The following is a 24,004-nucleotide window of genomic DNA, read 5'->3' as shown; positions in this document are numbered from 1 at the left end:
GCCAGAGATCGTTCGGCCGTTTGTTTCGAGTCCCGCATCGTTCATAAAATTTGTTTTTCAAATTTTATTTGTGTAGTAAAAAACAAGAACAAAAAACTAGACTGACAATAACGCTCAAAATTTTTTTGAAGCAGAACTCTGCCTAAGCGTCTATTACGCAGAGTTACCGTTCAGTTGTTTTTCAATACAACGCTACACAACGACAAAGTGTTCAGTGAAAAAATGTCCAAATATCATCATATCCGAACTTAAAAAGGATGGAGTATGGAATTTCAGGTAAGTGCCACTTTATACTAACTTGACGATTTTTGCTAAATAATAACATTTCAAATGCTAAAACAAAATATATCGCCAGCGAAGAGACGTCCGTCTCTTTCGCACCAAAATCTGATGATGATGAATAATCTGTACTTTATTGAATTAGCTTATCACTTACAGCTTCGAGGCTAAAGGTTCCTTACAAAACAGTTTGAATTCTTTTTTTATGGAAGACAGGGACAAACCTGATATTACGTGATGACCGCTGCCCACATTATCTTGCAACACCAGAGGAATCACAGGAGCGCTACCAGCCTTTTAGGGCCGTTTTCATGTCACGTGCAGACCACCAGCTTCCTATAATTTTATAGATGTGTTTCCTATCACGCGTGCGGAAAACGGATTGGTTGCAGGTGGGACATTGCCTTGCATATGGGTAGGAGCGATCGGAGTAAGGGCGCTTTTCCTGTCACGCGGAATTTCATCCGAGTGCGGAACTTCATCCGCGTGCGGAACTGGTCCCTGTTATTACGCGAAGATATAATTAATTTTAATTTAATTATCATTTCGTAAATTGTATGGTTTCCGAAATCAAATAATATCTACGCTTATAAAAAGTGTTCTTAGGATTTTAGCGATATATGTATCGCGAAACGCTTACCAAAATTACAATTTACGTTTATTCTAGTAGGGTTAGTACTCCTATCCTATAGGTTCTGAAACCCGTCATTGGTCTGAGTATATATACCCTCATACCGATAAAAGGATGGGAGTGGATTGATACCGATCGTCCTCTTAAAATACTCTCATAATCGCCTTTTACAAAAAACCACAGAAATAGATGGCCAGTTCTAATTGCTGTATGTATCGAAGACGTGATATTACAATTTCACTAGTGACATCATTATAACTATTAAACGATAGATTGCCAATCGACTTCATTTCTTACAATTTAACGGCTTAGTTTTAGTAAGATTAATAACTATAGGTGTCATTTCGATTGATTTCTTATTAAAATTATGCTACAATACCAATATAATGCCTACTATTCGGCTAAGTCGAGTTATTAAGTCTTTTGTGGGGTTCAAAACAAAAGTATTACGTTATTCAAAATAATTGTTAAAAAACGTTTGTGTGGTAAAGGTTACTATAACATAAATGACTTTCTTAATGATACCACAGATTGGGAATGGAGTGACTGCCCTCAGGCTATTAAATCATAAGTTTAATCGTACAATATTACTTTGTAAACATATTTTTTCGATGAAAAAAAAATGCCCGCTGGGTTTGTTGCGCCCGTTCTTCCCAGGTCTGAGGGATTCATGGAATGGGTAGTTTTTGACTTTCAATAAGTGATGTCACATCCTATTAAGAATAAAAATATTTGAATTGTCGGGGACCCAGTACTCTGTGAACGGCTGGATCACTTGGCGTTGCGTAGAGACGTCGCTTCATTGTGTGTCTTCTACCGCATTTATCACGGGGAGTGTTCCGAAGAGCTGTTTAACCTAATTCCTGCCGCCGAATTCCACCTTCGCACGACACGCCACAAGTTAGGATATCATCCTCACCATCTGGATGTGTGGCGCTCCACAGTGCGGTTTACAAGGAGCTTTCTTCCACGTACTACAGAGCTGTGGAATGAACTTCCTTGTGCGGTGTTTCCGGGACGATACGACATGGGTACCTTAAAAAAATGTGCGTACACCTTCCTTAAAGGCCGGCAACGCTCCTATGATTAATCTGGTGTTGCAAGAGAGTGTCGGCGGCGGTGATCACTTAACAACAGGTGACCCGTACGCTCGTTTATCCTCCTATTCCATAAAAAAAAATTGAATGGATTGGTTCCGTTTCATGCTAATTCAATCGACTTAAGTATCACTTAAAGGCCAATTATATTAATTAATATCTGTACATACTGGAAATATTTACATACCACTAAACACTAGTTAGAATCAACCTGTCATCAAGTAGTCTTTATATCGTTAGATGTTTTCGTGAAACCCACAGTGGCTATTTGTTTTTATAAGTGGTTACTGAACTGTACGATGCCAAGAATATTTATTTGTTTAACGGTAATTTTACTATTGGCTTATAGCACTAATTCCGTAAGTATAATAAATTTCCCTTATTACCCATAATAGTCTTGAGTCAATATATTTAATAGAATAAGTCGGTATAATATACAGGGTGGCCGAGAAGTTGACGTCCAAAGCTAAAATTTGAAAGCCTCATGGTGATGAGTATCCGAATCACCCCATGTATGTTCTACGATTTTGCGTAGTTTAGGAGATAATAATTTTTTTCCCCTTTTATCCGCTTTTTTCACCTAATTGTGGTTCAGGACTTTTTTCTAATTTTTTTGAACACTTTTAGTTAATTTTATTATTGATAATTATTAACTACAGTTGCAATAACTACATAAGAAACTATGAACAGTTTAGACTATGCGGAACTAGTTTAGAATTGAGTCGTAAGTTCAAGATAACTGCTCCAGCTAAATTCAGCTTGAAAATGTTCAAGGTATCAAAAAAAAAAATGGGGAGCCAATGGCTTCTAAATATTTTTAAAAACTTCCCAGAACATTGGCTAATTAAATGAGCCAAATTCAAATTTTAGCTTTGGACGTCAACTTCTCGGTATGGGGCTTGACTGTGTGGTAATTCTTTTTAAACATGGAAAAGGGATACACAGTTTGCAGAAATGTCGAGATGATTCATCAGCGTATTTTTTTAATTGTGATGATTTCTACGCTTGAAAGTTAAAGTCTTAACCATTGCTTTGTTAATTAGTATTAGGGGTTAAAGTATGAAATTGCCGATTTGTACTGTAAAATTGAAAATCCCTTTTGTTAAAATTTAACATATTTATTTAATCAAAATAATTACCATTAATATCTATACCTTGCTGCCATCTAATAGGAAGGTCATTTATGCCTTTCCGATAGAAATATGGCGGTCTTTGCACTGCCTCCTTAGAAGTAAACTTTTTATCACGTAGAGAATTGTCCAAATCACAGAAAAAATGGTTGTCCGTTGGAGCAAGGTCTGGAATATACGAAGGGTGACGAATGGTTTGAAATTGCAGTTCCTGTAGAGTTAAAACGGTCTTTCGTGCTGTTTGTTGCTAGCCTTATCATGGAGAAATAATTGTGAAGATCGATTCATGAGTCGGGGCTGTTTCACTGCTAGTTTTGCCATCATTGTTCGGAGTTCGGCTCAGTAGACATCTGCCGTTATTGCTTCACCAGAAAGGATAATGAACGAAAAAAAAAATGTGAAAAAAGTGAATAACACCATGTTGAAACTGCCAAAGTTACCATAACCTTTATATTAGGAAGCATTGCAATACGACACTGTTGCGGCGTTTGACCTGAGGTCAGCCAAAGCATTTTTCGCTTACGGTTGTCGTAAAGAATCCGCTTTACACCGCACAACTCAATCCAATATTACTTCATTTCTGTATCGATTCAAAAGGGCAACACAAGATTCAACACGCGTTACTTTCTGCAGATCAGTCAAATCATGAGGCACCCATTTTTGAGTCAATATTGATGGTACGGTAACGTAAAACCATGCCGCTAATTACTCATATACATATAAATTCAAAACCCGAAAACATGGCGAACGAGGATAAATCCCGTAGTAAGATAGTCAACGGTTCCTATTGCGCTATCGACGCTTTTTTTAAAGAACCCATTCTTAACATATTATAAGGTAGTTTCATGATCGAAAATAACCGCTTTAATAACTATTGTACAATTAATGTTGACATCTATGAAAGCTAAAGCTTAAAGAATCCTAAAGCTTCAAGCTAAAAGCAATCAAGACACCTGTAAAAGTACCACTGGACAGGCTGTTTCATATGTTTGACAGCAAATTTTTTGTGCCTATTTGAAGCACCGCTAGCGAGCGTCCAGAGAACTTATTTTGACGTATAATACAAATGGCTGCAAAGGAACGTACAATACTCTGAAGTATTTTTTCATTTTGAATTAATTTCGTTAGTTTTCCGTGTGTACTTCAAGAATGAACGTAATAAAGTACACAATTATTTTTGTAAGTAGTTTCACACAATCTAACGATTTTTGCTGAGGTTTTCATCACTAGTTTTAGTACCGCAGACTCTCGTTACATGGCCAAAAGCGCCAAAATAGCGAATATCAAACAGGCACTAAAGCACTTTAACCGCCACCAGTCCATTGGTTTAGGTCAGTGAATCAAGACTACATGTTAACATGACGTGCCGTCATTTACTGCTCTTGCTTTCATGCTCTACAAATTATTACGTCTTGAAACCTTACTTAGGTGCAAAGTAAGTTGCCACTGATGTACATTGTGTCACTACTATTAGTCCACTGCGCTTAATGACTACAGCTATGTATCGGGCACCGGTATTAAGTTTTTAAAAAGCACTTTTGTTTTACAATATTTAATGTTACTCACAGGATAATTGGTACAAGACTGGTTAAACAATGGGTGCAAATGGGGGTTTAGCCGAGTTGGGCCGGCCTTACTTTACCTTACAATTTCTGAAGTGTTAAACTACTTACATGCAATCAGCATGCCATAGAGAGACTTGTTGTTCAGGGAAGGGTCAACGACAGTAGGTCAAGAGGACGCTCCCCTATGCGCTGGACAGACTAGATCAAAGCACAAACCAATACTACCCTCAACACATGTGCCAGAGAAGCAACAGCCAGGGATAACTGGCGAAGAATCGTTCGTCGTTCGACGTGACCACGACTGCTCTGTCAAGAGTAATCCGACGAAGAAGAAGAAGAAAACTACTAACGGCAAGATGGACTCTCAATAACCATTTTTGAATATCAATTATACGCCCTTATTTTGATTATAGATGATTTGAAAAGCAAGACGTTAACCTAAGTAAGAAATACGCCCGCCCATTCATAAGAATACAATGCAGCTGAGGATTACTGAGAAACTCAAAATTATGAATCGTATCTTGCAATTACGTTCGTCACCTTTGGGCATTAGTTGTTAATATTATGTCATATTGGCTCATAATTTTACAAATGTGCTTAGTGGTAAAAATAGGCATCGCAGTGATATCCATCTTATTAAGTCTCAACTTTGGGTTTCTTATGTCAAAAGTTATTACGTAATAAGCTCACCTAACAACATTTTATTGACACCATATCAGAATTAAAAATATTTTGTTTAAATTAAATAGAATCTTGGCCATCGCATGAAAACACAATGTATCTTTTTTAACGATTTTTTAATAAAAACCCAATTTATCTCACAAGTAATACATATTATATTAAATTAGATTGTAGGTTACCAATTATATTAGGTGAAAAAAAAATCATTTTCTATATTTAGCAATATGGGCATGTATCTATCTATTGTAAATTATATCATTATTATTTAAATTGTTAGAGACAGCCATGAGAATTTCGTTGCTGGAGCGTCTCATTCAAGCTAAGAAGCCTTTCCAGGGAGTTACGTGACTGGTCACAAACAATCAAACCAATTAAAGAAAAGATGTACATATTTAATTGATATCTTGAGTTCAACTTATTTAGTATAGTAGAGATTTAGATTTTTTTTTATTAGCATCTATATCTTATAGTTATGGCTAAGAAGGTGTTATCAATTAATACTTAGTGAAAAAAAAATCTAGAATTTTATTTTCGCATAACATATGCGAATATAATTATATTTTGAAATATACAGACTGTCAGAAAAAATCTATGTCTACTTTGTTTATAAGAAAACTTAATACTAACGATTTGTACAGATTTTTTTTTGAACAGATGACCAGACAACAACTTAAAAATGCAGCGAAACTCGTAAAAAAGAATTGTATGGCGAAGAATAATGTTACAGAAGGTAATATTAATTTGTTTAATAATACATAGATAGTATTTGTCACAAGTAGTTGTTTTTTTACCTAAAAAGAAGAGGACACTGCTAGTCAATTTTGCCAAAAACAGTCATACATCAAATACCACCTCTGAGGCAATAAATGACGCTAAACTTCATAAAAACAACTACCTATAACAAATCTGATTATATCTTGACTCATTTCATCTGCAGTCCCCCTGAAAACGAGTTCTGGAAAGGTCTTAAAACGTCGGGTTAACTAAAATAATAATAAAAATGTAATTTTTAAGCAAAAATCTAATGTAAAAACAAAGTTACAATTACACGTGTTTTAATCCTTTAAAAAGGTTTTATTTAAAGATTGAGAGTCATCATACATGATTGAATGCATTCAAAAAAAAATTCATTGTTTTTCATTTGTGGTAAATGGGGTCCTATAAATAAACTCGACGGTAAAAACTAAATATATATATAAAATAAAAATCCCTTAAATCGTTGCATATGAATAAAAATTAAGTGTGTATTTGAAATGTTAAATATTTATTAAATGCATATGAACGTTGATATATATATCAGAAAACCATTTTCATAGATTTTTCATGTCTGTATGTCTGCTACGGTTAATTTTCGAAATGGCTGCATTGATTATGACGGAGCCTTCAGTAGCACTTCATCATCACCATCAGCTGGAAGACATCCACTGCTGGATAAATACCACCCCCAAAGATCACCTCGATAAAGATCGGTCCTGCGCTGCCCTCATCCAATCGATCCTGACCAGATCACCGGTCCATCTTGTGGGGGCCTACCTACACTGTGTCTTCCAGTACGTGATCGCCGTTTACTAGCACTTAGCTGATGTTAATAAGAATTCCCTTTAGGCAACTCACGAATTCAAAAATGTTTTATAAGTGAAAATGATAAATACCTATATCATAAGTATAAAATCATTATTAAAACTATGTTAAGTTACGGTACAAACTAAACCATAGTAATTAATGAGCAGTAAAACATATTTTACCGATAAATTAAAGCTAAAGCAAGGTAAACCTTGGCTTTTTAAAAAAAATACCGTACATAATTAGAAAAAATAATTTAAGTCCGATGATAGTTATAAGTAAATGCGTTATTATGCTTATATTAATTTTGGAGACATATTGTGGTCACCCAGATCTCCCGATTTAACCCCCGCTGACTTTTTTTTATGGGGCTATCTCAAAGCAAGAGTTTTTGAGCAGCTGAAGACTAAAATAACGACAGAAGTGAGAACCATATCAGCGGACATCCTCCGGCCCGTCTCGGCAAATTTGCGTGTCCGATTTGAAAAGTGCATTCGCCGTGATCTTGACGGTGTAATATTTCGTACATAAAATCCACACTAATACACTTTACTTCGGCGCTGAGACACCCTTGAATTTAGGTGTACATACGTCTTAATACATCTTGCAATAAATTCCAAATACATTTTCAGATCTCATCGGTGATATAGAAAAAGGTAAATTTATACAACAACGAGCTGTTATGTGTTACATCGCTTGTGTTTATCAAACAACACAAATCGTAAGTATGAAAACATAGCAACAAGTTCCTTTATACCAAACGGATAGTGAAATCAATATTTCTGTCGTTTTATATGTACAAGTACGCTTGCTTATGTCTGTAATTAACATTTTGGAATTATAATATTAAAAACGCCCCGCCGATGAGGCCTAAATTGCACAAAATTTATACCAAAATTGTTCCAAACTATAATATATTTATTCTCAACCTCGACATGACAATATATTATTATAAACTTATGAATTCTATTACGAATATTACTATTACTGCAATATCCCGCAGGTAATAATTACGGGTATTGGGCTCAATGCAGACATGCGCAATGTATTGGTCGTTATTTGTGACAAAATTTGACTGCGTATAATCATCATAATTTACTCCTAAGACTAAAGCATGGTGGAGTTAAAACTACAGCTAAAAATCTCTTTAAATTATAGTTCAAATAGTCGAGGCAAAGAGTCGGCTAATTGATTCTAAAGCAGTGGCAGTGCTTAAACAATCATCAAAAATAATTCCAATGGATATTCAGAAATTCTTTCTTGTGCCTTTTTTGTTCGTTGCAGATAAAAAACAACAAAATTAGCTATGAAGCGTCTGTAAAGCAAGTAAATATGAATTATCCAGCTGAGATGAAGGACGCAATGTTAGTCTCGATAGAAAATTGCAAATCTATACGTAAGTAAAATTTTATTATATTAAATTAAGATTAAAATGTTTTTACGTAATTTGATTTATTTATCACTTACTAAAGATCGCTCAGGGCTGATAAGAACAGGTGGAAAATGAATCAGCGGGATTAGTTACACATTAAGGCGCGGTCGTACCTCAATATCTTTCTCGATCAATATGTTTCTTAGGGAGTCGATTACAACATAACGAAATGAAAATATTCCGACGCAAAAAATACAGTGCACAAAGAAGGATTTAATGATAATTTTTAACCGAATAGAATATTTATATATAATTTGAAATATCCAATAAAAAATTTGGAAGTTGAATTGAGTTGATAAAAAGTTTGAATTGAATCGAATTAGTACTTTTCTAAAACTTAAACCGAACAATTTTTCAATTTATTATGTAAATTTTGAATAAACAAAAGAAAACCAGTAAAATATACGTACATTTGCTTAGCTTAGCCACATGATCAACACAAATATTGTAGGGTTGGTTGTAGCGTTTACAATCCTAGTCAGTCCGCGCCTTAAATAAGTGTATTGACGTTTGTAATTAAATATTTCAACATAATTTACACACTTATCAGGGACTGATGACAATACAATATTTATCATAACTTTAGCCGAGGGCCACCAGGATAATCTATTGTGCGGACAGTACTGATGCATCTTGATTGTATACATCAAAACGCATGCATAACATCTATTAGTACTTTTGATGCTGGTTTGAGACTAAACAGAAATCCTAGTTTATTATAATTTAATGCAATATTTATCATAACTTTAGCCGAAGGATCACCAGTATAATGTAACTTTGCGGGCAGCACTGATGCAACTATAATGTTAAATATATTTGAAAAATTACCAATCTTTGTAGAAATAACGCTTAATATTTAAAAATTGTCAGTCAAAATAGTCAGTTTAAATAAATAACTATAAAATGTGACTTTTACGCAAAAATATAGTAAGAATACAGTTACAATAAATATAGATATATATAAATGAATTGCTGTTCGTTAGTCTCTCTAAAGCTCGACAACGGCAGGACCGATTTGGCTAATTTTGGTCTTGAATTATTTGTGGAAGTCCAGGGAAGGTTTAAAAGGTTTGAATAAACATGAAAATCCTCGGATTTAAATAAAAACAACAATTTTGATTTTCCTCTGACGTGTCCCCCGTCGTTCAGAAATCAAATAAAAATAATAGTTTAAAATGAATAACTAATTAGAATTTTTATATTTTTCTAACTTTCTAAGGAGGTAAAAAATAAACTTCCTTAAAACACGGGTAACACTTAAAAAAAGGAGTCCTTTTGTTTGTTTTAAGTTTATTTTATACAAAAGTTTATGTCTTTTATTTATCGATTAAGGTAGTATGACGTCTGCCGGGTCAACTAGTAATATATAAATGTTGAACAGCGCTTACTCATATTATCCCTATCTGGTTTTAAAGAGGTATTGCTTTCCTTTTCTTCCACGCGGTTAAGCCTCCCTTTAATACTCCTTCAATCTATTTTGAGTGCAAGATGAATGTTTAATCTATTTCTTTTTTCAGCTAAGAAGTATAAGGACATCTGTGAGTCTGCGTACTGGACAGCCAGGTGCATCTACGAAGACAACCCTGGGAACTTTTTGTTTGCATGATAAAAAAAGGAGTCATTAAAGAATATCAAATTAAATGTGCTCATTTCTGTGGATTGATAAAAATTTTGGAAAAATATAATTTATTAAATGAATTATTTAAAAATATTAATAAACGCAATTTGTTTAAGTTCAAGTTTAAGTCTAATTCTAATTTTCCCAGTGGAGATAATTTTGGAAAGTTAAAAATAGGTGTGAGTGTAGGTTACCACACGGCCTAGAATAAAACTGAATGCTCTCCCTTACTCGAGTGATTTATAAGGGCTTATAGGCCTCAGGCTGATATTATAATTTAATAGTCTATCTATCACAGCTCGGTAACTGTTTTGTGAGGGCACAACGTAATAATAAAAATTTGTCGATGGTTATAATAATGGTTCCCTGTAATCAGGGAATAAAGTAGCTTTTTATTCCCTAGGGTGTAAAAGTTACTTGAATTTGGATTGTGGGTATTGTTAGTTAAAGCTTCAATCACCAAATCAGATCAATCACGGACATTGAATGAACTACATAGTAACAGGCCGAATGATAAGTAAACGGAGTGCAAGCCAAACGAAAGAAGATAAACATGCTAACATTGTTGACAAGATCATAGTACCCATCAAAATATCAATTTTGGCAGATTTCAACTAGATTTCACCACACGTTTCTGATAAACTGAAAAAGGTCTTGACAGACAGAGAAACGAGAAACGGTACCCTAAAAATACCACCAGCTTAAAACAAAAAACACTAAAAGAAAAATATTTTTCAATAATCTCGATTACAAGAAAAAACCCGTTAACTTACTGGGCAAATAAATTCAAAATAACTTTTGAACATTAACATAAAAAGAATCTTAGCCAATAAGCAAATAAGTAAATTTGCATTATAATTTGCATCTAAACCCTTAACTTTAGTGGAAATATGTGCAAAACATTGTCGCATGTATTTAGCAGTAGTAGTTTCGTTGCTATAAGATTGTTCAGACCTTGATATAATTGCTGACCGTCATGTAAGTACGTACAATTATTCTGTGCAGTCAGATATCACCGGAAAACATTGCATGTTTTACATAACACTGACTTCATCTGAGAATCACATTTTTTAAATAGCTTCGTTGGTGCTGTGGACAAATGTTTCAACGAGTGGATTAATCTATCAATGATTTAACAAAATGTTTCATCGTTATACCCTGCATATAGTCTTTTTTAATGCAAAATTTGAATATATCTTGTTTATAGGTTTTTATATGCGTTTAGGCATCTGGTTCACCATTCACTGATGGCAAGTGATCACCACCGCTCATACTCTTTTACAAAAATATAGGAGTGGTTCCTAAGCGTTGCCGCCCTTTAAGGGGCTGCACGCACTTTTGATGAAAATACCCATATAACATCGATCTAGAAACACGCAAGAAACCAGTTGTAAGTCTATTAACAGTTTGGCTATAAATTGAAGATAGTCCTAGAAAAAGCAGATGTTAAGGATGTTCTGTTGAAATGAAAAAAAAAAATGTCAATTGTAGGACTGACCGTCAGAAGATAATCTAGTATTAACTATAGTCGGAAGTAAAAACTTCTTAGCTTCACAAATTTGTAACCATTATTTTTGGGTTATTAATAAGTGTTTTTATCAAGCTGCTGCTATAAATATGCTGCTAGATGGGGCAAGGTGCTCAAATATCTAATGAAATCTATATTTCCGGCTGGATTCTTCTAGAATGGTCATTCTTTGCTTCTTTTATCCATAACCGATCATTAATTTCCCTCGCAATATGCTTCACTTTGCTATTCTATTTTTCTGTAAATTCCGGGAAGATACCAATTCTCATCCAGTCTGCAATGCTTTTGGATCTATTATAACTTAAGGTTTTAACCTGTTTTTTCTGCTTAATGATGTTCACTATCAAGTCACTTATTCATCTCATCTTTGTACCTTGAGCTTTGTGGTTCTGTATGACGCTGAAATTCAGGTTACAGGTTATTTACTTTTAATAAACATCATAGGTGTTTCAAGCCTTACTTTCAATCTGCGCCCGAAAGTGCTTTTGCTTTTGTGACTCATGATCTCCAGCGTTTTCAACTGTAATACAAATTTCGAACTTCTGGAGATTTCCACGCATATAGCCGACGTTTGTGGTTCATGAACAAAGTGTTAGTAATCAAATCATCTCAGAATTTCACCACTACCACTGTACAACCTCGGGATCGAACCCGAGATCTGAACCACACCAGTTAGAACTTTGCTGCTACTATGCCACCTAAGCAAAATAATGGTTACAATTGTAATAAAAACTGTTATTAAAATATTGTTACTGTTATAACCACAATATTAACACCAGGAACAGACATAAACTTATAATGCATACTACTTGGCTAAGTCAAGTTAGTCTTTAGTGGGGCGTGTTTTGTTTATTGCTTTATAACAAGCACCCAGATGTCCAAGACAAATGTATTACGAAATTCATAGAATTGTAAAAAACCGTTTATGTGGTAAAATCAACTATAACGTAAATGACTTTCTTAATGATAACACAGATTGGGAATTGTGCGACCGCCCTCACACTTTGATGAAGATGGATTTTAAGGAATCTTGATAATAATATAGCTTATACATTAGAGTAACACACAATATAGGCTGTAACTTATAGAGATACAGTGTGAATTATCTAAAATAATACGATAAGTGTCAATAAGTAGGAAGCAATCTGCAATCTGCGAGCTAGTCATGCGTGCTCAGGAAAAAACTGTAGGAGTTACAAATATTATAAGTAGAACAATAAAATAATCTAAAGAAAGAACTACTTTTATGACTATAAAATTAATAAAATTGTAGGTTGTTTGTAGGTGGTTTAAGTGACAATACATCACTATTCTTTAACCGACTCAATTCGATTGATTTTTTTATCTATGTACACCGATTACGCTGAGATTTATGAATCGATTTCCGTGATTCTTCTTTAGTTTGATACAGAATTTATGCCTATATAATATTTAAAAAGCAACGAAATAGTAAAGTTTACCTTTACACTAAAAAGTAAAAAAAAAACTATGTTTAAAAAGACCGACTTCAAAAACTCGAAATAACTTAATAGTGATTTGATTTAATACACCTCTAATGCAAATATTATACATTTAATATTAAAAAAATACAATTATATTTATGTGCTACCTATTGATAGGTTTGAAGTCGACAATCTTTCACAAAGTTATCAAATGATTAGAGCTATGACAATAGGATATTGAAATATTATTTTTTCTAATCTTTATTATTATTTATTTTATCTTAAATAGTTTTTTTATTAAATTTGTGCTGAATAATAAATATACAAAAGTGCAATAAATATGTAATAAATAATTTAAAGGCATTTCTAGGTAAAAAAGAGGTTCTAAATAAGTAACCACCAACATACTATATACTAAAATCTTCTCCAAAACACGCTGCATCTAATGGTACAAGAACTACTCTGATCGGTTCAGTAGTTTTCGCAGTATAACCGAAGGAAAAAACCGGCCATACATTTATTAGAACAATATAGATTCTTGGGGTAGACTCTGACGTCACAGAAAGCCCGCGCAAAATGGCGCGTTAAAATAGCCGAAATGTCTTGCCGGGAAAGAATATTTATTTTTTAATTGAATAAGAATGTTTTTATCTATAATTTGATGTGTTTTAAAATTTTTAGGATGTAGATAATCAAAATTAAGTATTTTTAAAAGTCATGCATAAACCCTATTGCTAGACAGCAAGAATCGAATATTCATGCTGAACAGGGTAGACGTGAGCAAGCAGCACGTCAGGCAGAAGTCAGAGCTGGAGAAAGTTCTGTGCAAGCTGATGCTCGACGCCAGGAAAACGCTATAGCCACTCAGCGTGCATCAAAGACTCCTGAAGAAGGAGCTTCCCGGTGTCAAGAAAACGCTCAACTTTCCGCTGAAAGATCCGAACGAGCAATCCCATCTAATGGTTAAACAGCGTTCTTCTCAGACAGCAGATGAGGCAAATGCACTCCGGCTAGCAGTTAGTTGCTCAACGTCAAACAGAGCGCCGGCAAATAACAAATAAAAAAAAATTAATGAATCGCTGATAACTTGGGCATATGATGTCACAAAAGATACATTCTTCCTTCATTTCGGGCGTTCAATCAATCAGTCAATTATTTATTTGTTGTATAAGGTACGTAAAAATGGATAATGCACAATAAAAATGCTATTATTTTCAAGATTTAATTCAAAATTTCCATGAATATGCCACAAAAGGTCGTGAAAACATATAGGCTAGATGCGGGCATAGTATTTTTGCTGCTTCATAGCTTCCACGCGGACGTCGTAGTATCTGAGTAAAGTAAAAAGTATTTATTTTTTTGGTAATAATACTATTATAGAAAGCAAGATAGAATAACTATAATTAAATAACTATTAACAACAAAAGTCAAAACGTAACAATGAAAACTTCAAAAACAAAGCAGTGATAGCTCGAAAATATCAAGACATGTACCTAACGGTAATGAAACTGCAAACCGTACTAACGCAACCAGACGGCGCGAGGGGGTGAAAGGGGAACGGGAGGGATTACACGTTTCAGCGAGGTCCATAGATACAGTGGCCGTGTAGTATAATAACTGTGACAAGGTGATCTTAAGTGTACTAGACATTTATTAGACAACATTAGCTACACCTATCTGGTAAACGCAATGGTGTCATAAAAGAGTATCCTCAGACCTGAAAAGCTGCATGTATTTAAGGAACCTAATTATACAAACTCTCAAAATGGAATTGGGCAGCCAATACATCAAGGGCCAGTAACGAAAGATGGAGAAGTATAGCAACAAACTGGTACCCATTAGACGCCAAAAGAAGAAGAGGTAGACCTGGTACTAGATGGAGAGACGACCTAGTAAATTACGAAGGAGTGATGTGGTCGCGCACAACATAAAATAAGGACCAATGGAAAAAGAAGGGGGAGGCCTTTGACCAGCAGTGGGATGATATATAAAAAATATTGTAAATAAATTAGTAATAGTTTTAATATTGTAATAAGTAATAAATTGTAATTTTATTGTAATTGTAATAAATAATAAATAAATAAATTATACAAACTCTCACCGGGTCCAGTGCTAGATCCGGTTAAAATTCAGTGATGCCAGGTCCGCCAGATTACAGGTCCGTTTTCTGGACTGTAATTCTTAAACCTGCAAAAAAATTGGGATTAACAATAATAGCTGTTGATGATTTCACTTATCAACAGATGAAATACTGGCTCATCTCGTCTCTTCTTCTACCTTGAATTATCTAACGAAAAAGAAATTCATTCGATTAGATTCAACTACAATTTTAATTAAATACGCTTCGACTCTTTCAAACTTTAAGGCGACACTAAATGCCAGCGACCTTGAGCGATATGAGTTCACGGCTGCCGGCCCGCCATCTATGTAACAAAGCCAATATTTTCAAAATTGTTGCGTGGTAAACAGTTTATATGCTTACAATCCTCGTTATTCACTACTAATCTGAATAAATCAACCTACACAAAAAAGTACAAGCTATAAGAATAACTTTTCCGAGAGAAGTACCCAGCAGTGTTAACTATAACCAACAGCAAGAATTAGCAACCTACAAATAAGACTTAAGGATATGTGTAACAGGATTAAGTAGTGTTCATAGCTCGAAATGCTATACTTTCACCACAAAACTTGTCTAAAAACACCATGCATGCGTGTTTTCTGCTTACTCTTCGCCTTAAACAATAAAATTTATTTTAAAACTGTGACATACCAATACATAAATGAAGTACCTAACATAGACAACATCTATACAGCAAATCGCTAATTATATTCCAAGAATAGTAATCACAGTCGGTATAGTTCCGTTGACTAAAATTTGTTTTGAACAATAGCTACAAATTATACCTTTTTGCACACATAAAATGCATACGGTGTAAAATAGCATAATTACAATAAAAAACAGGAAAGCATTATTGTTAGTATAAAAGATCTGTTGATCCTTCGTTACTTATACTGTTCCTATAGTTCTTCGAGTGTAAAGTTGGCCAAAATGATGTCCTTTCGATTAACTCTATTGTGTGTGGGATTCCTGGCCGTTGCATTTAAGAATGTGGAAGTGAGTAAAATACTTTAATTATAAATATAAGAAACATAGTATTTTTAGGAGTTAATATTCTTTATTTTAAACACCTTCAAATTTTGAAATATGCTTAAATTCGTCCACAATATGACAGACATGGCGTACAAGAGAGAAGAAAATCTCTAATAAGAGCACAAATAGCTCAAAATAATGGTACAGAAAGATAGAAAAGGAATGCGAATCTATTATTATTATTGTGACGGGTTTTGATTGAGAAGTCATTAACAGTCAGCTACTCTAGAAATTAGCTGCTTAGAATTTTACCCGTAGCCAATAGCTGGTTAGTTTAATATCCAATATAATATCATTATCTATATGTATATACTAGCTGACCCGGCAAACGTTGTTTTGCCATATAAAGTATAATTCACGCGATAGTTTTATAAGTAATAAAATATTGCCTATATTATAGCCTGTACATCATTTTGTTCTATTGTCAATAGTTTTTGCAGCGCACGCAAAAATAGGTTTTCGATTTTCCTTCCTCGATAAATGGACTACCCAACACTGAAAGAATCATTCAAATCGGACCAGTAGTACCAGAGATTAGCGCGTTCAAACAAACAAACACTGCAGCTTTATATATTAGTATAGATATCAATATAATAATGATATCAATATAAACAAAAACAAAGCTAACTCACACATTGACAAATGAAAATTGGTCATGCTCTTATTAGTGTATTCTAAGTCCACATACCCATACTAAGAACCCATAGAATGTATACACTTTTATAATAAAGTCCTAGCCACTGTTCAGGCATTATCTATAAATAAATTTAAATGTTTGATAAAAAAAATGGCTCTGTCGTAAATCCTATTACTCCACAGCTGAATATCTAAGTGATCGGACAGCCTGGGACTAGAATATGATTATTTTATAACAATACCAATGACAGTACAATAATGTATATTTTTATTAAAAATAGCGCAAAACAAGAAGGCCGGGAGAGTTTCTTGCGCGGCTTTTTCTCTCTCAGAGCGCCATTTGTTTCCGAAGTAGTAGTGTCTAGTATATTAGAAATGACATCAAAAAGATACCTAAAGGAATCAATATTGAGAAAATAAATACCTTTTATGCCTTTTCAAACCTTTGCCCGTCGTCCTTATGTTAATCAAACTCACACTCACGTAAATATTTATATCGAAAAAATGTTATTTAAATTATTTTTATTAATATTAATAATTTATTTTTATAACTTTTATCCTTTTATTACCTTATTATAATCCCACCGTTGATTGTTTTATTAAAGGCAATAAGTCAAGAGGATAAGATAAAGATGTACGCGGCCTTACTGCCAACAGTTCAAGAGTGCAGCCAAAAGTATGGAATTACTCAAGAAGACATCAAGAAGGCAAAGGAGTCTGGCAACATTGACAATGTAGACCAATGTATGTTGGCGTGTATCTTTAAAAAAACAGGAGTTGTAAGTACTGTCTACATATTAATATATCTATGGGCTGCTTCTTTCATGATTTAACTGACACTACTTTTACCAGTGGGAGGCTCTTTTGCACAGGATGCCGGCTAGATTATGGGTACTTGTGGTACCCATTCGGCGCCTATTTCTGCCGTAAAGCAGTAATGTGTAAATATTATTGTGTTTCATTCTGAAGGGCGCCGTAGCTAGTGAAATTACTGGGCAAATGAGACTTAACATCTTGTGACTCAAGGTGACGAGCGCAATTGTAGTGCCGCTCAGAATTTTTGGTTTTTTCAAGAATCCTGAGTGGCACTGCATTGTAATGGGCAGGGCGTATTATCATCAGCTGAACGTTCTACTCGTCTTATCCCTTATTGTCATAAAAAAATACTACGTTTGTTTTTAAAATGTCTAAATGTCTGTCTGTATCTTAAAGTCATTGGTAAACTTAACACATTCCGAATCATATAATGTCCTGTACTGTTTTTCATTTTTGATTATAAATTACTACCAAACCTTGACTTAGATTACCTATTATTTATGCACGGAACATCGTTTCTGTATCTGGAGAAAGACGTTGTTTGCAGCGCTGCACTTTATACATTTGCAGCTATCGTCGTTATTACTTGTTTTTAGTCTTAGTCTAAGGTCTATAGAACATACTTAGACTTTGCTCAGATTTTACTTACGTAAATTTTAGTTGAGTGTAATTAAACGTGAACTTAACCTTTGCATTGGACTGTCTTAGCTTAAGCTCAGCATAATTACAGCTGTTAAATCTTATCTTATATCTTTAAACGAGCAATCTCGGTAACGGCTTCAACGATTTTCATAAAATTTAGTATACAGGGGATTTCTGGGGCGTATAATCGATCTAGGTAGGTTTCAATCTTAAAAAAAAATTAGTGTTTTTATCTATGCTTTAATGAGAAACAGCTACAATAACATTAGAAGACAAACGTAAATTTCGCCACTATGTACAAGACTATAATAGCTCAGACGGGACATTTTCCCGGGACAGGCTCGGTAGTCCGGATATTGACTATAAAATCGAAATCTAAAATTATGGTATGCTTCCACTTAAATTAGTTTTCCGTAAGTAAAGTCTGAGCAAATTCTAATTACGCTCTAAAAACCTCAGCCTAGTCTCTAGTCTAGACTTAGTCTTAACTAACAATAAGTAAAAACATAAGTCGAAGTCTTGCGTAAATGTCCCAAAAAAAATAAAAAATGTCCTGTTTTTTATATTTTTTTATCAAATTCATAGTCAAACAAACTTTATTTTAATTTAGCGCTTTTGAATCGTCAATATAAATATTTCTTTTAAATTACTGTATCTACCATATGTTCGTAAAAAGTTAAGCTTTTGGGAAGGACATACAAGAAACTCAACGCCCGCTCTATTCAAATCAAATTGAGTATTTTACAATGGCCTTAATGTACATAACAAATTAGTTTGTAAGGTGCTGCATCCAATATATGAATCGTGTTTAAATAATATAAATTATTTTTGGAAAGAAAGAAAAAGAATAGAATATTACAAAAAATTCTATAATGATTATTATTGTAGGATTTTTTGTTATATTGCTGGAGCAAAGACCTCATAACCTCCTACATTATTTGTACTTCCTAGAGGGAAGTTTCCTTGATAAGAAGACGGTTCCTTGATAAGAGAATGATTATATACCAGGGCACATTGACACATATATGACCTTTCCCAATTTACTAGATCAATGAAGGCGGCCAATTCGATGTGGAGAAGTCTACAGAGATGGTGAAGAAATATGTGTCGGACGCCAATGAGCAAGCTAAAGCTATCGATATTTTGGGCAAATGTGCTTCAGGTAATATCCTCTTAACGTAGAACATTAACATGCTGTATGCTACGTTTAGTAGACGTTTTCTAGGGGACTATAGTGAATATGAAAAGTGGTAAATTAAATAATAGAATAATAATAGGCACAGAGGCGCGGAGAATGTACAAAGGCCTGCGCCTCAATAGGGCTACTGGAAACCCAAGCGCTGACAGTTATATTTTACCAGTGAAGTTCTGCCGTGAAGCAGTAATGTGTAAGCATTACTGTGTTACGGTCTGAAGGGTCTAATTACTGGGCAAATGAGACTTAACATCTCATGTCTCAAGTGACAAGCGCAAAAGTAATGCCGCTCAGAGTTTTTTGGTTTTTCAAGAATCCTGAGCGGCAAGGTATTGTGATGGGCAGGACGTATCAATGACCAACGGTTGAACGTCCTGCTCGTCTCGTCCCGTATTTGTATAAAAAAAAGTTATTTCAGCCAACGGATTAGCCTAGTTATCCAACAAGAAAATGCTGCCAGTATTATAGGTACGCTTTCCAGTAATCGTGGTTTTAATTTAATGTAATCACAGAATTGTAAATGAAATACTTACAAGATTTATTTTGTTTGATTAAAATTGTGTAATTAAAAAAATATATAAAATTTTATTATAGAACTTAGCTTTGTCAGTATAATGTTTTAGTTAATTTGGATTAACGTAAATGGTGTGGAATTTGATTAAGAATACTCTACATCTTACAAATAGAATTTGTCTTGATGTTGTCGCATCGTGGGCTCAAATTTAAAAGAAATATCTTTCACTGATACTGATTATACGGTTAACCGTATCTTATCCAATGTATTGACGTGTTGAATAAGAGTTTACATTTAACGAATAAAAAAATAATTCGAATAATGTTGCCTTGAAAGAAAACGCAAACAGCGCATCTTGTGTTTCAGAAAAAGCGTCATGCAATGAATTGTTTGGCTAATATTTAAGACAACATGAACCCCTTCTATATTATAATTTCCGGTTTTCAGTTGGCCAACACAAAGTGTTGGCAACATAAGGCACTTATTCCACTGGCAGCGATGAACTAGGAGCAGTTAGAGCTAGAAACTTAAAACAAGTTCATGAGCAGCAAGATCGAGTATAATTCCTATAATTTTATCGTTCGGATATAGCAAGTATACGGGCACGACGGGCGATAAGACGCATTATGCTCGCGCTGAGTTACTATATTTTCTATACTAGATTTTCTACTACAGATCTATGCGAATCGCTTGCTGAAAGCTGAAATAGACAAAAGCTCGCCTTTCCAAATCTTAGGCACAAAAAGGTGATTCATTTATGGAGTTTGGTATAAAACTATTTTGTTCATTGCCACAAAGTATTTATAACTTGCCTATACATAAATTTAAACCACATATAATAATTGCCTTATTAAAAAAGGATACTACAATATAGAGGAAGGTTTGAATGATAAAAATATTTGGACAGGTTAAGGATGTTCTATTAATCTACATTTTATATGTCAACTTTAAGGCATTTCCTTATTTTGAAAGTATGATGTGCAATGTCTTTAAAATCTACTTGCAATATGGATTTTTTGAATGTGAAAATGTTTAATAATTTTTTTTAATAAATATTTCTTGTTGCTGCAACAAACGAGTTAACAGTGTCGTCTCCGGCTGCACTCAGCGATCAACAATTAATATGTCTGTCTGTTTTATTTATACTCGATATAGGAGAATAAAGGAGCATGGGTCACATAATGTTAGGTGATTGCAATCGTCTGCTACACCGAGGAGTGACAGGAGCGGTACCGGTGTTTTAATTCAGATTCTAAATACTTTATTCACTGTTAACCGTTTATGTTATTAAGTGCAAGTCAGGTGAAGTACAAAAGTAACTTAAATAATAGTATAATGTGAGTAGGTATAACAATGTTACCAACTATTATTATCATTAATTTATTCTTTCACGTTGTAATATGACATATTTAGCAAAAGCGCGCCTTTTTCAAGGTACCCATGTCGTATCGTCCTGGAAAACCGCTAAAGTAACCTTTATCCATTATTTGGTTGTACGAGGTCCAGGCAACGAGGTCGAAATCCAAGTTCAATTATCTATATATAACTATTGTACGTTACATGAGCGAGAAAATAGTATCGCTAGCGGTATGACAAGAGCCTTAGTAATGAAATTATTATACCGGGAATTACGGATGATTTCTCTATACATATTGCCTAATTAGTAATAATATCATTTCAGTGAACGATCAGCCTGTTGGTGACAGCGATGGCTGTGACAGATCGAAACAATTGTTTGAATGCTTGAAGCCATTCAAAAAAGAGGTAATTATTACAGGGACAATAATAAAATCTCATTAACTACCTATGTTGGGATTAAGTGCACCAAATGAAACCTTTAGGCGCGCTGAGAACTTTAGTTTGTGGGTATCGAATGAGACGAGAGTGCGGGTGAAGTCGACTTTCGGCCGTTCCCAATATTCAGTCTATCTCCGGATGTGGCCTACTTAAGATAAAAATGGTAACTATCATTGACTTTTCTGTCCCGATAAACTTATCGACGGTAAGTCACCTAATCCGTACACGCTGTCTGTGAATGGGAGGACGTATAGCTTACCAGCGATAGAAGTTTGTATGGAAATTGCAATTCACGCGTCCCAATATAAGGCGATAAGAATGACTTATCGGTATATTGGGACAGCTTCAGATTATTGACAGCTAATTACTGACAGTATAAGGTTTATCTCTATCAGTAGATAGTATACTGGGAACGGCCGTAAGTGAGCGCGATCAGTCATTTATTATACATAATAATTATTATTACTTTAAGAACATAGAACAAGAAGAATAATTGTAATTGGTATTATTAGGTTACTTGATGAGATTTTCATCATAGGATGATCTTAAGAATACTCCGATTTTATTACTGACTAAGTTATGTATGTTATGTTTTCTATTAAGCGATTCACTTTCCAAACGCTCGGATCGTCCCTCTCCGGCCTCTACGGCTCCTGAAGATTCCTCGTGTAGATGCGTATGAAATACGAATCGAAGTGATTTAATGAAAGTAATCGGAATTAACACTTATCATCATTTCAACATTTTAAATCGCAATGCATCTCTGTAAAATTAGACAATTTGATGTGATTTATAACGCATAACAAAACAACAAAAGACGTATCATAATGCAATACAACCCTGACCAAATCGCTCTGTATTCGAAATCTTTAAAAACTGGGATATCCCATGTTCCCAGTAAAATTGGTCCAGGCATAAAAGATGCCAACCACATAGCGTAGTGGCTAGTAAACCTTTAGTTCTAAGCTCAGGTTCCTGGTCGGTTTTTGTTAAGGACAATGAGAACAAACAAGCGTACGGGTCACCTGGTGTTAAGTGATCACCGCCGCCCACATTCTTGCAACACCAGAGGAATCAGGAGCGTTGCAGGCCTTTAAGCGATATCATATCGTCCCGGAAACGCCGCAAAAGGAATCTTATTCCACAGCTTTGTTGTACGTGGAAGAAAGCTCCTTAAAACCGCACCGTGGAGGACCGCCACACATCCAGATGGTGGGAATGATATCCTAACTTGTGGTGTGTCGTGCTAAGGTGGGATTTGGAGGCAGGAATCAGATGAAACAGCTCTTCGGAACACTCCCCGAGATAAATGCGGTAGAGGACACACAATGAAGCGATGTCTCTACGCAACGCCAAGTGATCCAGCCGTTCACAGAGCACTGGGTCCGCGACAAAAGCGGACTACGCTGCGTTGCACGCGGTCAAATGGATCGAGCTGATACTGGGGTGCGCCAGACCCCAGTATTGCCGTGCTGTATTTATGACGCCCAGTTTCTTCGAAGCCAATTAGGCTTTGTTCTCCAGATTTATAGAGATTTCGAGACCCAGAATTGCGATACTCTATTAACTAGGTGTAAACATTAACCCCCTTATTCATAATGGTCCGCTATCTTTAATCAGCCGCTTAGGTGTGTTTTTTCTCATTCTGACTCAGGTCAATAGAAGAAGGCAGAGTGAGAATTAGCAATGCTTTAAGTTAGAGGACTATTATGAATAAGGGGGTAATTGTTTTTGTATGATGAATATGGATGTTTATTTTGGAGCCATCCATGTATTAAATAGTACCAGTTATTATATTAATAATTATTAAAAAGTATTCACTATTAATATTCTCAGAATAATATAATTGACTGTCGTATTGTATTATTTCAGTTCGAATCGCGCCGTTAAGAAAGAAGTTATATAATCAACGAGTTATACCGATGGATTTGAGCTTATAAAATATAGTATTTTATTATCAATAACATCTTTCATTTACAAACAAAGACATTCACTAAGCGACTGAGTTACATACTAGTTTGGTTTCTCTATTTATTACCTTAATATCCTCTTTTTTTTAATGAGGAAAAGTGACGAAACAGCCAGACGTTACCTGATGGTACGCCATGCTCATGCAGTGCCGCTCAGTATTCTTGTAAAATTGAAAATCTCAGCGGCACTGTGCACCTATCACATAGACATAAGATGATAAAGTATATCTATATATGTATTAGTCCAGTAATTTCACCAGCTTCATCGCCGTTCAAACCGAAACCCAAATAGTGCTTAGAGTAGTAGGGATTCGCCG

General features: G+C 34.6%; 2 protein-coding genes across 2 annotated transcripts; both read left to right on the top strand.

The window, feature by feature from the left end:
• Positions 1 to 6,037: 6,037 nt before the first annotated feature.
• Positions 6,038 to 10,117, top strand: LOC126968100 (general odorant-binding protein 72-like). The gene is made up of 4 exons (XM_050812920.1): positions 6,038 to 6,113; positions 7,579 to 7,667; positions 8,231 to 8,342; positions 9,896 to 10,117. The coding sequence occupies exons 1-4, from the start codon at positions 6,038 to 6,040 to the stop codon at positions 9,982 to 9,984; spliced, it is 366 nt and encodes a 121-aa protein (XP_050668877.1). The 3' UTR covers positions 9,985 to 10,117.
• A 5,871-nt stretch (positions 10,118 to 15,988) lies between these two features.
• Positions 15,989 to 23,681, top strand: LOC126968101 (uncharacterized). The gene is made up of 5 exons (XM_050812921.1): positions 15,989 to 16,081; positions 17,359 to 17,532; positions 19,259 to 19,373; positions 21,602 to 21,684; positions 23,590 to 23,681. The coding sequence occupies exons 1-5, from the start codon at positions 16,016 to 16,018 to the stop codon at positions 23,605 to 23,607; spliced, it is 456 nt and encodes a 151-aa protein (XP_050668878.1). The 5' UTR covers positions 15,989 to 16,015; the 3' UTR covers positions 23,608 to 23,681.
• The last annotated feature ends 323 nt before the right edge of the window (positions 23,682 to 24,004 follow it).

The sequence above is a fragment of the Leptidea sinapis genome, chromosome 14 (genome assembly GCF_905404315.1).
Source record: "Leptidea sinapis chromosome 14, ilLepSina1.1, whole genome shotgun sequence".
In the NCBI taxonomy this organism is placed as follows: Eukaryota; Metazoa; Arthropoda; class Insecta; order Lepidoptera; family Pieridae; genus Leptidea; species Leptidea sinapis.
This window is presented reverse-complemented; position numbering and strand designations above follow the sequence as displayed.